The sequence below is a fragment of the Papio anubis genome, unplaced genomic scaffold (genome assembly GCF_008728515.1).
Source record: "Papio anubis isolate 15944 unplaced genomic scaffold, Panubis1.0 scaffold998, whole genome shotgun sequence".
Classification (NCBI taxonomy): Eukaryota; Metazoa; Chordata; class Mammalia; order Primates; family Cercopithecidae; genus Papio; species Papio anubis.
The window spans coordinates 11,456-28,521 of record NW_022170233.1 but is presented as its reverse complement, the minus strand read 5'-3'; the positions used below and the strand labels follow the sequence as shown (position 1 = coordinate 28,521).

At 48.2% G+C, this 17,066-nt stretch overlaps 1 protein-coding gene across 2 annotated transcripts; it reads left to right on the top strand.

Annotated features, from left to right (window-relative positions):
• The first annotated feature begins 653 nt into the window (after positions 1–653).
• LOC116273642 (trinucleotide repeat-containing gene 6C protein-like) lies at positions 654–16,939 on the top strand. 2 transcript variants are annotated; one of them, XM_031662776.1, is made up of 8 exons: positions 659–3,008; positions 4,328–4,519; positions 5,026–5,169; positions 9,060–9,176; positions 9,648–9,842; positions 13,954–14,024; positions 15,208–15,347; positions 16,274–16,939. In XM_031662776.1, exons 1-8 carry the CDS (start codon positions 2,858–2,860, stop codon positions 16,632–16,634), a joined length of 1,371 nt encoding a protein of 456 aa, XP_031518636.1. In that variant the 5' UTR covers positions 659–2,857; the 3' UTR covers positions 16,635–16,939. The 2 variants fall into 2 exon arrangements, with proteins under 2 accessions (XP_031518637.1, XP_031518636.1); XM_031662777.1 differs by lacking the exon at positions 9,060–9,176 and having other exon boundaries at positions 654–3,008.
• Positions 16,940–17,066: the final 127 nt, after the last annotated feature.

Sequence of the window (17,066 nt, the reverse complement as noted above, 5' to 3'; positions counted from 1 at the left end):
TTTTTTTTTGGCTGGAGTGCAGTGGCATGATGATAGCTCATTGCAGCCTCAAACTCCTGGCCTCAAGTAATCCTCCTGGTCTCAGCTTCCCAAAGTGCTGTGATTACAGACATGAGCCATCACACCCGGCCTAATACGTAAAGTCTTTAAATAGTACCTAGCACATAGCAAACACTTTGTAAAATATCAGCTACTTATGTAAGTGCTTCTGTTTTAGAAACAAATTTCATTCCACCTATTATCCTAAAATGCGTTAGCTTCAGCTTTCTAGTATTCACCTGTCTTCTTGACCTGTATTTGGAAGATAAAGTACACTTATCATGACTTTTTTTTATTTTTTATTTATTTATTTATTTATTTATTTATTTATTTATTTATTTATTTTTTGAGATGGAGTCTTGCTCTGTTGCCCAGGCTGCAGTGCAGTGGCGCAATCCCGGCTCACTGCAACCTCCACCTTCTGGATTCAAGCGATTCTCCTGCCTCAGCCTTCCAAGTTGATGGGATTACAGGCATGCATCACCACGCCTGGCTAATTTTTGTATTTTTAGTAGAGACTGAGTTTCACCATGTTGGCCAGGCTGGTCTCGAACTCCTGACCTCAGGTGATCCACCCACCTCGGCCTCCCAAAGTGCTGGGACTACAGGCATGAGCCACCACGCCCGGCCACTTATCTTTACTCTTAAGGATTTTTTTTCTTAGTACAAGTTAAAGAATTCATGCAGTGAATCTTTGAAATTAGTTGAAAAATAATTTGGATAATATTTTATAATATTCACAGTGAAGTTATAAATGTATTAAAAACAAATAACTAATAAAGTATAGGAAACTTTGGTTGTAAAATTGCCTATCTTGCTGGCTCTCAGCATTTCTCTGCAGCAGCACCTATGTTGAAGAGCCTATTAGAAACTCAACAATTCATGTAAAGAAACCAGCAGCCCATGGTCAGTAGTGGGGGCTCCCAGCTACCTTCCTTCCCTCACATTCAGCCTGTCCTTGTTATTCTCAGTCTTTTGCCACCTGGAGTTCGTCATTTAGATGGGAAGAGCAGGCATATAAACAGGAAAAAATACCCTTGATACCAGTGTCATGTGATTCTCACAGGGCTCTAGAGAAGGAAAAGTTCACTTTCACTTTGAGTGGAGAAAGAAAAATCAGAGAATAGTATTAAGCTTGAACCTCAAATGATTAGATAGGATTACAGTAAATAAAGAGGAAGCCTTTCCAAATGAAGGGGAAGCCTCACATAGCACAGAAGAAAGAGGCCTGGCCTGTTTCAGGGGTCCATTTTGCAAGGGCCAGGCCAGTCTAGCTGACTTTCCCAGAGGGGAAAGTTGGGAGAGATGGGTTGGGGCCAAATTGTGGAATTCGGAGCATTCTGAAGGCCAGGTTGAAGCCCTGACATTGTTGCCACCTTACCTGACTAGATCTGTACAAGCTGAAACGAAGAGAACTCAGAGATTGCAAGTAGGCTAGCCCCGTGGCACTGATGGGCTTGCAAAGGCGTTTTGTTAAGTCTGCGAAGTGTGTATGTGCATGTGCGTAGGCGTGTGTTAATGCCAACATTCAAAAATTGGGGAAAGTGGCTTCTGGCTTCTCTTTAAAATGGCTTTAGTGGGTCTATGTTCCATGTAGCAATAAGTGGTTGGCCCCAGTAGCACCTGTTTATTTAGACAGGACAGACACTCTCTGGTTTGCCACAGTCCCCATGAGGCCCACCTCTTCATGTGCATGGCCACTTGGCTCCTATGGGCATTTGAATTTGCAGCCTCTGAAATAAAGGTAAGAACCAGAATGTTCAGCACCTGGCTTAGTAGTAGAGGCTCACTGTGCTTACGTACCATGTGGCATAGTTGTACATATGGTAAGGATCTGTGGAGTATGTGTATGTGGTAATGGGAACTGCAGCTGGAAATCCAAGGGGAGGGGGACCCCTCTGCTCGTTATTCCCTTCCAAACAAGCAGTCTGTCCTGCTCCAAACTGGTGTCCTCATCAGAAAGTCTTTACTTCAACCTTTTTATCATTGTCCTCCTTCCTCATCGTCTTTCTTTATTAACCTAGCTTAGTACAGGTCCTGGACAGATAACCAGCTACCTGCTTTTCGCTATGAGAAATGAGCTCAGAAGCTCCAGCTCACCATCCCAGCTGGGGGCAGATGGCAGCACCCTATCTGTCAAATAGTTCAGTTCCTTAAAAGTAGTTTGATTTTAATTCACAAACTCTTTTAGAGCAGACTTTTGTAAAGGAAACTCACTGAAAGTAGAACTGAATTATCCTATCAGTCTGTTTCATAGGTGGTACTTTAGAGTTCTGGAAAAGTGTTTTTGACCCGATGAGTTTCCATAAGATACCCAAAACCAGAAAAGATTTTCCTAATAGTTTGGACTTTTTCTGTTTTCCTGTGGACTCTGAGAAGCCTCAGGACCATGTTTATCCAGCACTGAAACAAGTAAAGTGAAGAGAGTTGTGGGCCTCACTTAATCAAAGGCTATTCACATTTTCACCTTAATTTAGGAGTAATATTCCGAGAAGTACATGCTGTTATGAAGATAAAAAGTATTTTTCACCAGCACTAAAAGTTACAGTTAAAATATTTTGTTGTATCCCAGCTACTTGGGAGGCTGAGGCAGGAGAATCGCTTAAACCCAGGAAGCGGAGGTTGCAGTGAGCCAAGATCATGCCGTTGCACTCTAGCCCGGGCAACAAGAGCAAGACTCCATCTCAAAAAACAAAAAATATTTTGCTGTAAGCGAAGACTGGAATAGCTTCTGTAGGAGAGCTTTAGAATGAAGTCTTTTAGAGGAGCAGGTGAATCCTAATCGGCATCTCTCTCTTTAGCTGGACTGAACCCAAACATGAATGTCAACAGCATGGACATGACCAGTGGCTTGTCGGTGAAGGACCCATCCCAGTCCCAGTCACGCCTCCCCCAGTGGACGCACCCCAACTCCATGGATAACTTGCCCAGTGCCGCTTCCCCCCTGGAGCAGAACCCTAGCAAGCATGGTACGTCTGGGCTAGGATGCCTGTGGTGGAATCACTGCTGGCTTATTAATCGATCTTCCTGTTGTATAACATGCCCATTCTATACTTTTCTAAGAATTGAGCGCTGCAAGTTGGATTTAAAATAACCCATTCCGTTATAGTGCATATAAGATCTCAGCTAGTCAGTGATCAAACTTCTTAAAAGCCAGCCATTAGATCTTAGCTACAAACCTAGAAATAATTTGAAAACCCCAGAGCAGCAAAGAATCTAAGTCATAGCCTATGTACTTTTTTTTTTTATATCTCTATTCATCAACAAAAACTTGAGTCTGCTGAAATATTTTCAATAAAATAGTGAAACACAAATAGAACATCAAATATGCAGTATGTATGGGAACTGCAGCTGTAAATACTAGGGTGCATTTCTGTTGGTTATTCCCCTCCATCCAAGCAGTCTGTCTCACTCCAAACTGGTGTCCCCATCAGGAACTCGTTACCGATGGACACACAGTAAGGTGGAAGCAAAAATGATACCCGTAGGAGGTACTTCCAAGCATTAAATTTAGCTCTGAACTTGCTGGTAGAATAAACAGCAAAGGAAATTCAATAGGTTATGTAGTTCTCTCTTGATACAAAGCATTCTAAAAAGAAAAAGGAAACTATGTCTCATGGTTAACTTACGGAAAATCATCACACACTGCTGGCACCTTTCTTAGCAGGAGGGCCTTGCTGCCTGTGGCTGGTTGGTTTGGTTCTGTATGAATTTTTAGCATCCACTGTGTTCTTCCATAGTGAGGGTTTCAGACTAAAAGGAGGGAAGAGATAAGAGCAAGTTTGATAACTAATCACGAAGACTCATAAGTTGTCCCCAGAAAGGTTTATTAAGGGCAGCTTCCCATGGTATGGATATGTATTTTATAAAGATTTCTAACTGGACAAACTGAAATTGTTCTTCAGGGGTTTCGGTCTTTCAGGGCTGAAATTGGAGCTGGCTTAAATAGTCACTGGCCAGGCATGGTGGCTCACACCTGTAGTCCCAGCTACTTGGGAGGCCAAGGTGGGAGGATCACTTGAGCCCAGGAGTTTGAGGCTGCAGTGAGCCCTAATCACATCACTACACTCCAGCCTGGGCAACAGAGTGAGACATTGTCTCAAAAAAAAAAAAAAAGTCATTGATTCTTACAGAATCCTAGACAGACCAAGTCTTACGATTCATGTAACCGAATAGAGCAAGGCATTGGACCTAGAACAGAAGGTGCATAGGGAGGCTTAGGGTATCTTCTGCTGTCTCTCAACTGGAGGGTATTCACTTGCTTCTTTGTTTCCTGTTGTCCCCATAGGTGCTATCCCTGGAGGTCTAAGCATTGGGCCTCCAGGTAAGTCCTCCATTGATGACTCCTATGGCCGGTACGATTTAATCCAGAACAGTGAGTCACCAGCCAGTCCTCCCGTAGCTGTTCCCCATAGCTGGTCACGTGCCAAATCTGACAGTGATAAAATCTCAAATGGCTCTAGCATCAACTGGCCCCCAGGTAAGACCGTGCAACACTTCCGTGCAACAGCAGCAGGTCAGAACGTGCTCCAAGCCTGCAGAGAGTGATGAGGCTGGGAGGACCCAGAATCTGAGCTAAGGATCTGGAAGCGTTAAGCCCAGAGCTTTGGCATTTTCCTTGGAAATCCATTTGTCAGATCAATTTTGGGTATGGTTAGCATCAGGCATTTTTCTGTAATCCCTTAGTTCAACATGAGAAGTGGAAGGGGTGGCAGGGAGGAAGCACACTGTATATACCATCTGGTAAAACTATTCCGACTCTGTGTGAAAACTATCTTAATATGATAGCTAGAATACCTGGTTCTAGTTTGTTCCAAAGGATTGATTGTTTTAATGAAAGAGAGTATCAAGAGTATAAAGTGTACCTCTCATTTAATTAGCAGATCATAAAAATTTCTACAAACAGGACAAAACATCTTTTAAAATGTCATGAATCAATGTGCAGATGTTCCGATCTGTGGCTTCTCATCTGGGTTTCTTAAACAGAATTCCATCCGGGAGTTCCATGGAAAGGACTACAGAATATTGACCCTGAGAATGACCCTGACGTCACTCCTGGCAGTGTCCCCACTGGGCCTACCATCAATACCACCATCCAGGATGTCAACCGCTACCTCCTCAAGAGTGGAGGTGAGGGTGCTGCTCTGCCTGCCTCTGCGCAGACGGTCTCTCTAGACCCATTTGGAGATGTCAGGGGTGACAGGTTGGGCTCTGAGGCAGGGATGATACAAGGCACAGTTGAAGCAGTCATCTGAAGCAGCATGAAGAGACGGCAGTTAGTGCTTATGGGAAAATGGACATCAATTTGAGTTTCTGCTGGAATTTTTTTTTTTTTTTTGAGATGAAGTCTCACTCTGTCGCCCAGGCTGGAGTGCAGTGGCACGATCTCAGCTCTCTGCAACCTCCACCTCCTGAGTTCAAGCGACTCTCCTGCCTCAGCCTCCCAAGTAGCTGGAATTACAGGCATGTGCCACCATACCAGGCTGATTTTTGTATTTTTAGTAGAGACAGGGTTTCACCATGTTGGCCAGGCTGGTCTCGAACTCCTGACCTCAGGTGTCACCTATGCTGCTGGATTTATTGATAAGTAATGTCTTATCATAAAAGTGCCATCTCTAACAAAGTTTTACCACCGCATGCTATTTTGTGGAAGAAAGAGCTAGATTGCCATAGGTACTACCACTAATAAGGCCACCTAGGTAGTTCCCAAAACATTAAGTTTCCCACTTGAAATATGACTCATTGGAGCCTTGTGTTTTGTGTTTGCTTCTTTTCTTTCTTTTTTTTTTTGAGACAGATTCTTGCTCGTTTGCCCAGGCTGGAGTATAGTGGCGTGATCTTGGCTCACTGCAACCTCCGCCCGCCTCCCAGGCTCAAGTGATTCTCATGCCTCAGCCTCCCGAGTAGCTGGGACTACACGTGTGCACCACCACGCCCAGCTGATTTTTTCTATTTTTAGTAGAGACGGTGTTTCACCATGTTGGCTAGGCTGATCTCGAACTCCTGACCTCAAGTGATCCACCTGACTCGGCCTCCCAAAAGTACTAGGATTACAGGCGTGAGCCAGTGTATCTGACTGCTTCTGTGGTTCTTTAAAGTGATAGGCTTCTCAATGTATCTTTGACTGGAAAGCCAACATGAGTACAGATTGCCCTGTCTGTTTAATGCTGTGTATTCCTTGGGGTTACACAGCTGCTTTTCGGATGCAGCTGCTTTTCAGAGCAGGGGTGTTATGGGTGTCCCTGCTGTCAGACACAGTCAAGTGGTGCCCAAAAGGGAGCCGTGTGGCAGAGGACAGGTGAGGCGCCAGCCAGAATCAGAGACCCAGCCCTCCCTGCTTGTCACACCTGGTGGGGCACCAGGGTTGTACCAGACAGGAAAGTTACCATATTTTGAGGGTTGTGGAGAAGTGGGATGCAGGTTGTACAGATCCAGGTCATAAGGGAAGTTGGAAAGAATCGAAGTTGCTTAATACATGGCAGAGCTCCCTGAGTGGTGCCCAGATGAAGGATCAAGTGGCCCCTTAGCCTCCAGGCAGAACCAGGGCCACTGGGAGTGGCCTCCGCCATCGCCTGAGTGTGCCATGATGTGATGAAGATGGCCTGAGAAACACATGGCAGCTGTTCTCCAGCTCCATAGCCTGTCCAGTTAAGGAAATCAACTTGCGGGGAGGGCAGAAGAGAACCTCAGCCTAAGAAATGCATCGGCCATTGAGATAAGGCAAGGCAGTGGCATCTCCAACCCTGAGCCTAAGAACCAGCCAGCCAGCCAACCTGGGTGACTTGTAGCTCCAAGTGGACATCGTTTGACTTCCCGGGTGCTTGATGTTTGGGTCTTGAGCCTGCCCTGGCACTTGTGCACAAACATCAGTATTCAGCCGCAGCCAGCTCAGGTGGCTCATGCCAGGCCTCGCCTTCAGCTCATGACCAGCACTAGGAACCTTGTTACTCCACTCTGGTACCTCTCTTGGTTGTATTTAAGGATACATTAGGGTTTGTTACTGAAAGAAAGGGGAGTACAATGAGCATCTCTTCACGTAGAAGTTGCTAACCAGAAAGCACTAGCAGGCTGAGCACAGTGGCTCACACCTGTAATCCCAGCACTTTGGGAGGCCAAGGTGGGAGAATCACTTGAGGCCAGGAATTTGAAACCAGCTGGGCAATATAATGAGACCCTATCTCTACAAAAAATTTAAAATGAAAAAATTAGCTGGGTGTAGTGGCACACATCGGTGGTTCCAGCTACTCAGGAGGCTGAGACAGGAGAATCACTTGAGCTTGGGATGTCAGGACTGCAGTGAGCTATGATTGGGCCACTGCACTCTAGCCTGGGTGACACAGCAAGACTTCGTCTCAAAAAAAAAAAAAAGAAAAGAAAAGGCCTCCCAAAGTGCTGGGATTACATGCCTGAGCCACTGCGCCTGGTCAAGCTGACACCTTTTTAAAGTAAAGACCTTCCTGAGCAAATTAACACAGGAACAGAAACAGACAGCCTGAGTTGACATAACACAAAGAAGGGAGCAGCAGACAGCGGGCCTGTTGGAGGGTAGAGGGTGGGAGGAAGGGGAGGATTGAAAAACTGCCTGTCAGGTACCATGCTCACTATCTAGGTGATGGAATGATCTCTACAACACACCCCCACAACACACAGTCCACCTGTGTGACAGACCTGCACGTGGACTCCCAGAACCCTAAATAAAAATTGGAAAAAATAAAAGTGAAGACCTGCAGATTACCCATAAATGCTAACTTTCCTCAACTCTGGTGCCCTCATTCTAAAGAGGTCACTTGCAGCAGGGCAGCTGCAAACAACTGTGCAGGTTGGACACTGCATGTGTCCAGGAGGTGCCACACGCCTGGTTATTCACTGCACAACGTCATGTGGGCCTACAGCTGAGATGCCATGGCTTTTCAGAAACCATCCGATTCTGTGTGTGGTCATCAGTTTAACAGCCAGACTGTGCTTATGTTCCCTCTGCTAGCCAGGATCCATGCCCTGGCAGAGTTATTGTCCCAGTGAGAGCTCTTTCCATCCTGCATTCACCCCAGCTGTCACCGTTACGCCGTCCTCACTCTTCTCCAGTTTCTTGCTTTCTTCACAGAATTGAAAGGGAGAGCCACATTAGAAAATACAAAATAAAACCAAGCAGCGAGGAGCTGAGCTTTCACACAAGGGATCGAGGTGCCTGAAGGATGGCCCATTTACCCCAAGTCTCCCTTTCAGGCACAGGGACAAGCTTTCCTCAAAAAACTACAGTCCTAGGGATAGAATAACTCAAGTCCATATACACAGTTAGTAGGACAGATGTCTCTTAATTATTCATGTATTTAAAAAGGGAATCATGAGCCGGGTGTGGTGGCACCTGTGGTCCCTGCCGCTCAGGAGGCTGAGGCAAGAGGATCACCCAGCCCAGGAGGTTGAGGCTGCTGTGCACTGTGATCACGCCTGTGAACAGCCACTGTGCTGCAGCGTGGGTGACATAGCAACAGCCCATCTCTGAAAAAAAAAATTTTTTTTAAGCAAAATACGAGTTCGGAAGCTGATGGGACACCCCAGTCAGAAGAAATGTTCAAATTTTTATGGCACATTTTGTAATGAATGGCTTGGAGTTTTGTTCTTCTATTTTGTAGCCATTGTTTGAACTGTGAAAGGAGTAAATTGCCCTGGATTTTTATTTTATCTTATTTGGGAGAAGAAATCAATGTGGTGCTTTAAAACTCTGACATGGCATTTTAACATTCTGGTGGGAATTCTCAAAGAAGCTCATGCTGCTTCTTGCCCTTTGATTCCTCCGCCTTCAGCAACATCCCAGGCCTCCCTGAGTGGCTACAGGGACCCAGAATAGGAGGCATGCCCTGTTTCTTCCTTCCCACATGACACTTTCATGTTCAGGCTTCTATTAAAAATGGCAGCCTAGGGAGAGGTTGATTCTTGATGGTTAAGATTCTCACAGCCCGCAGTTAGAGTCACGAACCCGGACACCGCCACCACCTTGCTCAGTGCCGTGTTTGGTTCTGCAGGGTCCTCCCCGCCATCATCTCAGAATGCCACGCTGCCTTCCTCGAGTGCCTGGCCGCTCAGTGCCTCCGGCTACAGTAGCTCTTTCAGCAGCATTGCATCCGCACCTAGCGTTGCAGGTACGCACCTAGCCTCTAGACTTGCAGGTAGCATTTTCTTTCTTTCCCCAAACAAAACTTTGACAGGCCCCAGCTTTTCCCATTGGCTCTTCACTCACTCCCTGAGCTGGGAGGCCGTGTGGCATGATAGAGGATGGGTGGGGGCCTTCCCCAGGCACAGTGGGCACCTTGGGCACATCAGCTTGCACACACATGGAAGTGGTGACATCTTCTCCATACAAGTGTGTGGGCCCATTGCCTTTTCTCTTCCTTTCCCCCATGGCCACAAGACAAGGGGTATGCAAGGTTTTGAAAACTTAGAGGCAAAACACTTCTGGGAATTTGCAGTTACTTGAGTTTGCCAGGGGCTTGACTTGGTGTTTCTTTACCTATCACACAGTCTGCTGGTGTTAGAGAGCACTCTGTGTGGCTCCCCAAACACAGCAGTGTTTGTCTCAAGACTGCGTATTCTCCATCTCTCTGCCTTTCTAGGTAAACTGTCAGACATTAAATCGACGTGGTCCTCTGGCCCTGCCTCCCACACGCAAGCCTCTCTGTCTCATGAACTGTGGAAGGTGCCGAGAAACACTACTGCACCCACGAGGCCACCTCCAGGGTTAACCAATCCCAAGCCCTCCTCCACCTGGGGTGCCAGCCCCCTCGGCTGGACCAGCTCCTACTCCTCAGGTAAGCTTCATGCTCCTCGTGTTCCAATGGGGGCCTTACCTTTTGGGGATGTGCTTATCACTTCGTCCTGTACCTCCTTTGTAAGGACCCCTGCCTCTAACTCTGGAGCCTAGGAGGGCTTAGGAAGGCACCAGGGCCACCCTAGATGTCCAGGGCATTAGCTGGGTGAGCCTGGTGTTTTTAGCATCAGCCTAGGTGTGCCAGCACACAGCAGGTTTGCTCTGGGCCAAGAGGTCCCAGGCGGTTCCAGCACCCATTGAGGGCCCACGCTGGCCACCTCCATCCTCAGGAGTGCAGCTGCCCCACACTGGGTCATTAGAGGCCCGCACAGTCCTTTAGGCTGTCTGCCCCCATGAACCCGCATCGCACAGGGATCTGGATTTCTGCTTTTTATATTTGCTTCTCCACAAGATGTCACTGAGACATAAGGCTTTTCCAGACCCAAAACGAAACAAACCCCACCAGTTTGAAAACACAACTCTCATAATATTGCAGCTTCTCTCAGGTGCTTCATGTCGAACCTCAGAGATGAGAAAAATGTACTGGGAATTGAAGAAACTGAAGGCTTAAACCAATGTGGGCAACAAAGCGAGACCCCATCTCCACAAAAAAATTTTAAAAGTGGGGTGTAGTGGCACATACCTGTGATCCCAACTGCTGGGGAGGCTGAGATGGGAGAACAACTCAAGCCCAGGAGATTGAGGCTACAGTGAGCTATGCTTGAGCCACTGCACTCCAGCCTGGGTGACAGAGTGAGACCCTGTCTCTAAAAAAATAATAGTAATAAATAACAAAATGTTTAAAATCAGCTACAGATAGTGTATTCATCCATTTTCACACTGCTGATGAAGACACACCCGAGACTGGGCAATTTACAAAAGAAAGAGGTTTATTAGACTCACAGTTCCACGTGACTGGGGAGGCCTCACATTCCTGGCAGAAGGTGAAAGGCATGTCTCACATGGTTGCAGACCAGGAGAGAGAGAGCTTGTGCAGGGAAACTCCCATTTTTAAAACCATCAGATCTCATGAGACTTATTCACTATCATGAAAACAGTATGGAAAAGACCTTCCCCCATAATTCAGTTACCTCCCACTGGGCTCCTTCCACGAAACATGGGAATTGTGGGAGTTACAATTCAAGATGAGATTTGGGTAGGGACACAGCCACACTGTATCATTCTGCCTCTGACCCCTCCCAAATCTCATGTCCTCACATTTCAAAACCAATTATGCCTTCCCAGCAGTTCCCCAAAGTCTTCATTTCAGCATTAACTCAGAAGTCCACAGTCCAAAGTCTGTCTGAGATAAGGCAAGTCCCTTCCACCTACAAGCCTGTAAAATCAAAAGCAAGTTAGTTACTTCCTAGATACAATGGGGGTACAGGCATTGGGTAAATACAGTCATTCCAAATGGGAGAAATAGGCCAAAACAAAGGGGCTACAGATCCCATGCAAGACTGAAATCCAGCAGGACAGTCAAATCTTAAAGCTCCAAAATGATCTTCTTTGACTCCATGTCTCACATCTGGGTCATGCTTAGGCAAGAGGTTGGTTGCCATGGTATTGGGCAGCTCTTCAGGGTACAGCCTCCCTCTTGGCTGCCTTCACGTGCTGGTATTGAGTGTCTGCGGCTTTTCCAGGCACACGGTGCAAGCTGTTAGTGGATCTACCATTCTGGGGTCTAGAGGACGGTGACCTTCTCACAGCTCTACTAGGTGGTGCCCCAGCAGGGACTTTGTGTGGGGGCTCCACCCCCACATTTCCCTTCCACACTGCCCTAGCAGAGGTTCTCCATGAGAGCCCTGCCCCTGCAGCAAACTATCGTCTGAACATCCAGGCATTTCCATGCATCCTCCGAAATCTAGGTGGAGGTTCCCAAACCTCAGTTCTTCACTTCTGTGCACCCAGAGTCTCAACACCATGTGGAAGCCGCCAAGGCTTGGAGATTGCACCCTCTGAAGCCATGGCCCAGGCTGTACCTTGGCCCCTTTTAGTCACAGCCAGAGCAGGTGGGACACAGGGCACCAAATTCTTTTTTTTTTTTTTTTTTTTTTGAGACGGAGTCTCGCTCTGTAGCCCAGGCTGGAGTGCAGTGGCCGGATCTCAGCTCACTGCAAGCTCCGCCTCCCGGGTTCACGCCATTCTCCGGCCTCAGCCTCCCGAGTAGCTGGGACTACAGGCGCCCGCCACCTCGCCCGGCTATTTTTTGTATTTCTTAGTAGAGACGGGGTTTCACCGTGTTAGCCAGGATGGTCTCGATCTCCTGACCTCGTGATCCGCCCATGTCGGCCTCCCAAAGTGCTGGGATTACAGGCTTGAGCCACCGCGCCCGGCCGGCACCAAATTCTTAAACTGCACACAGTGTGTGGACCCTGGGCCTGGCCTATGAAGCCATTTTTTCCTTGTAGGCCTCTGAGCCTGTGCTGGGAGGGGCTTCTATGAAGACCTCTTACATGCTCTAGAAACAGTCTCCATTTTCCCCATTGTCTTGGGGATTAACATGCAGTTCCTCGTTACTTAGGCAAATTTCTGCACCCTGCTTGAATTTTTCCTCAGAAAATGGGATTTCCTTTTTTTTTTTTTTTGAGATAGAGTTTCACTCTTGTCACCCAGACTGGAGTACAATGGCGTGATCTCGGCACACTGCCACCTCTGCCTCCCAGGTTCAAGCAATTCTCCCGCCTCAGCCTCCTGAGTAGCTGGGATTACAGTCATGCACCACCACGCCCAGCTAATTTTTGTATTTTTAGTAGAGATGGGGTTTCACCATGTTGGCCAGGCTGGTCTCAAACTACTGACCTCAGGTAATCCACCCATCTCAGCCTCCCAAATGCTGGGATTACAGGCGTGAGCCACCGTACCCAGCCAATTTTCTGAACTTTTATGTTCCGCTTCCCTTATAAAACTGAATGCTTTTAACAGCACCCAAGTCACCTCTTGAATGCTTTGCTGCTTAGAAATTTCTTCTGCCAGATACCCTAAATCATCTCTCTCAAGTTGAAAGTTCCACAAATCTCTAGGGCACCAGTCTCTTTGCTAAAACGACAAGAGCCACCTTTGCTCCAGTTCCCAAAAAGTTCCTCATTGTCATCTGAGACCACTTCAGCCTGGACTTTATTGTCCATATCCCTATCAGCATTTTTGTCAAAGCCATTTCACAAGTCTCTAGGAAGTTCCAAACTGTCCCACATTTTCCCATCTTTTTCTGAGCCTTGAGTTCCAACCTCTGCCTGTTACCCAGTTCCAAAGTTGCTTCCACATTTTCAGGTATCTTTTCAGCAGCGCCCCACTCTACTGGTACCAGTTTACTTTATTAGTCCATTTTCATGCTGCTGGTAAAGACATACCCAAGATGAGGCAATTTACAAAAGAAAGAGGTTTATTGGACTTATAACTCCACGTGGCTGGGGAGGCCTCATAGTCATGGCAGAAGGTGAAAGGCACATCTCACATGGTGGCAGACGAGAGAGCTTGTACAGAGAAACTCCAGTTGTTTAAACCGTCAGATCTTGTGAGACTATCACGAGAACAGCACAGGAAAGACGTGCCCCCATGATTCAATTACCTCCTACCACATTCCTCCCACAAAACATGGGAATCATGGGAGTTACAATTCAAGATGAGATTTGAATGGGGACACAGCCAGACCATATCAGATAGTTTGATAGTAATAGTTTCTGCCTTTTAGCAGCAGTCTTTAGGGATTTGCTCTGTTGTATTAACCAGAAGAACCTGGGAGCACTGATTCCACACCAGGTCTGGGGACAGGCAGAGGTGGAGACCAGAGCTTTCCTGGAGATTGTCAGGCCTCTCATCACCCCTGTCTCTCCTGGCACAGATGGGAAAACACGGGTCTCCTGGGCTGGCGGGAAGATCCAAGAAGTCAGAGTCACCACAGGGAAGTGGGAAGGAGGTCTGCAGGAACTGTGAGGTTTTGGTTTACCAAAGAAAGTATGGACCTCCCAGGCTGAGAAAGGCTGTCCTAGATCATGTGGTGATGGTCCGTGATGGCCCGTGCTGTCCCATACTTCAGCATAGTAAGAGGTGGGGAGGCCGCACTATCCACTGGCACAGGGCCTTGTCAACCGGGTTCTCCCCTCTTGTTGCAGGTTCTGCCTGGAGCACCGACGCCTCAGGAAGAACCAGCAGCTGGCTCGTTCTTCGAAACCTCACTCCCCAGGTGCAGTACGGTGCCCCTGTGTCGCTGAGCATGATCCAAGGAGGGTTCCCTCTTGGCCCCCGATGCAGATGAGGCTGTCTGGTGGGGCGGGATGGTCGGGGGTTCTTGGTCAGGGTCCAGAGGTGATGCTGCATGGGAGGAGATGAGCAAGTGCCAGGCTTGGCTCCAGCAGCAGCAGCAGATGGGGTCCAGGGGTCTCTTTTAACACATGTTCTTGGTGAATTGTTTGTTTACCCACTAGAGGCTGGAAAAGTGTGCTCTGTAAATAGAATTGTTTATCTTACAACTACCCATTCAAGAGTGGTTGGGCCTGGCTGGTCGCAGTAGCTCACGCCTGTAATCCCAGCACTTTGGGAGGTCGAGGCCAGGGATCACCTGAGCCCAAGATTTGGAGACCAGCCTGGGCAACATAGCAAGACCCCATGTGTGTATTTTTATAACATTTTTTTTTTTTTTTTTTTTTGAGACGGAGTCTCGCTCTGCTGCCCAGGCTGGAGTGCAGTGGCCGGATCTCAGCTCACTGCAAGCTCCGCCTCCCGGGTTCACGCCATTCTCCTGTCTCAGCCTCCCGAGTAGTTGGGACTACAGAAGCCCGCCACAGCGCCCGGCTAGTTTTTGTATTTTTAGTAGAGACGGGGTTTTCACGTGTTAGCCAGGATGGTCTCGATCTCCTGACCTCGTGATCCGCCCGTCACCGGCCTCCCAGTGCTGGGATTACAGGCTTGAGCCACCCAGCGCCCGGCCTATAACATTTTTAAAGAAGTGGTTTGGCCACGTCAGACTGTAGAGACTAGCCAGTCCCTTCTTGGGACCCAGGCCACACCCACCTACACATCTCCCAAGTCTGTTTGTCAGCTTAGCTAGACCCAGGTGCCTTTTGCAAACCAGGGGCTCTGTGTGATGTGCTCTGGTGAAAGGAGAGCTGAACTCAAAGTGGGGTTTTTCTCCTTCCTCTGATTAGCCTAACTCATAAAATATAACTGAAACATCCAAGATTTTAGTTACACGTTTGGCCACAGAGATACAGAATGTGAACATTGTAAAATTACATATTATTAAAGCCTTTTAAAGAAAAACATTTTCCTAGTGTTTAGTGTATCCAGTTTCATGTTTTTTCTTTGGAAGGCTGTAGTGAAAGAAATCAGAAGAAAGCTTATTCATGCCCCTGTGCTTCCTCTGTCAGATTGATGGTTCTACACTGCGGACATTGTGTTTGCAACATGGGCCTCTCATCACATTCCACCTGAATCTGACTCAAGGCAATGCCGTGGTCCGGTATAGCTCCAAGGAGGAGGCTGCCAAGGCCCAGAAGTCTCTGCACATGTATGTTTCCTCACAGCCACCTCAGCGCTCCAAGTAGCTCCACATCCCCCAGAGCATTAGGTTAGGGGTGTTGCAGGGGGGTCCTGAGCCGCCATAGCAGCATCCCACAGGCTGGCCACCCTCCCGCTTCTGGAGGCCGGAGGCCTGACACCCAAGATGAAGGTGTGGGCAGGGCTGGTTTGTCCTGAGGCCTCTCTCCTTGGCTGTAGACAGCTGCCCTCTCCCTCTGTTCTTACATGGTCGTCTCTTTGTGCATGTTGGTGCCCTGATATAAGGACACCAGTCATGTTGGACTAGGGCCCACCCATGTGACCTCATCTAACTAACTTAATTACCTCTTTAAAGACCCCATCTCCAAACACAATTACATGGGGAGGTACTGGGGGTTAGGACTTCAGCAAAGGAATTGGGGGAAGGCGACACAGGTCAGTTCCTCACAGGTATCTTGAGACTTATTGTTTTTTTCTGCTGCTGAGTTGCTGTGTCTACTCCCCTCTGCCTGTGACACATTCCTACACAGGGCCCAGCAGCGGTCCTCACAGCCAAGCCTTCACCCTGACGAAAGGTTGCTTTTGATAGAAGTATAAGTAGACCTGATCAGTAACATCACTTGAGACATGGAACCTAGAAATTAGTCATTCCTGTTTTTAGCCCAGGATGCAAATGACAGTGACCCTAAATGAGCCCACATTTAATGGTGTGTTCATGCACTTGAAGATGTACTCTCTGTACCAGTACGGTGTTGCTGCTAGAAGTCTGAACTGAGCAAAACCTTCACAGTCTGGGTTTGGAAATAGCAGTGGCAAAACAGAAGCCACACGATGGCTTCCAGGTAGCCTTTCCCAATACAAAGACAGAAAGCCGGTGCCACGAACTTAGCAGGACTTAGGGTGGCCCTGCTCACGTGCCCCATCTTGCTGTTGCAGGTGCGTCCTGGGAAACACTACCATCCTGGCTGAGTTCGCTGGCGAAGAAGAAGTGAATCGCTTCTTAGCCCAAGGCCAGGCGCTGCCACCCACGTCCAGCTGGCAGTCCAGTAGCGCGTCCAGCCAGCCGCGGCTCAGCGCAGCGGGCAGCTCCCATGGCCTGGTGCGCAGCGACGCCGGCCACTGGAATGCCCCATGCCTGGGTGGCAAGGGGAGCAGTGAGCTGCTGTGGGGCGGGGTGCCCCAGTACTCCAGCAGCCTGTGGGGCCCGCCCAGCGCTGACGACAGCAGGGTGATTGGCAGCCCCACCCCTCTGACCACCCTGCTGCCTGGGGACCTACTCAGCGGGGAGTCCCTGTAGGAGCTGCCATCATCAGCACCAGGAGAGCCGACCCCTCCCGGGACCCCTCCCAGCTGGGCGGCCCCACAGACCCGCTGGAACCCAGCAGCGGCCACCCTTTTGAGTACCTCTGTCCAGGACTGAAGACGAACCTTGGCCGCAGTCCTTGCGAACTGTTCGCAAAACAGTGCGGGCTGCGGTGGGTCAGCGTCACATGCTAATGACAGGATGTTCCTCGTAGCTTTTTATTTTGTGTGTCTTACGTTTGTATAGTGTGTTGTCATTTTGATTTTTTTTTTTTTAAAGTATAAAAGCTGCTTAGAATAGTTCTATCATGAAGGGCACTTTTCAGATTGTGGGCTGGAAAGGGTTATTTTATCTGTGGGGGAGGGAGGGAGACGTGAAGCCTATTTAAAATGAGCCTGTGACGATTATGCACATTACCAGAGGCGG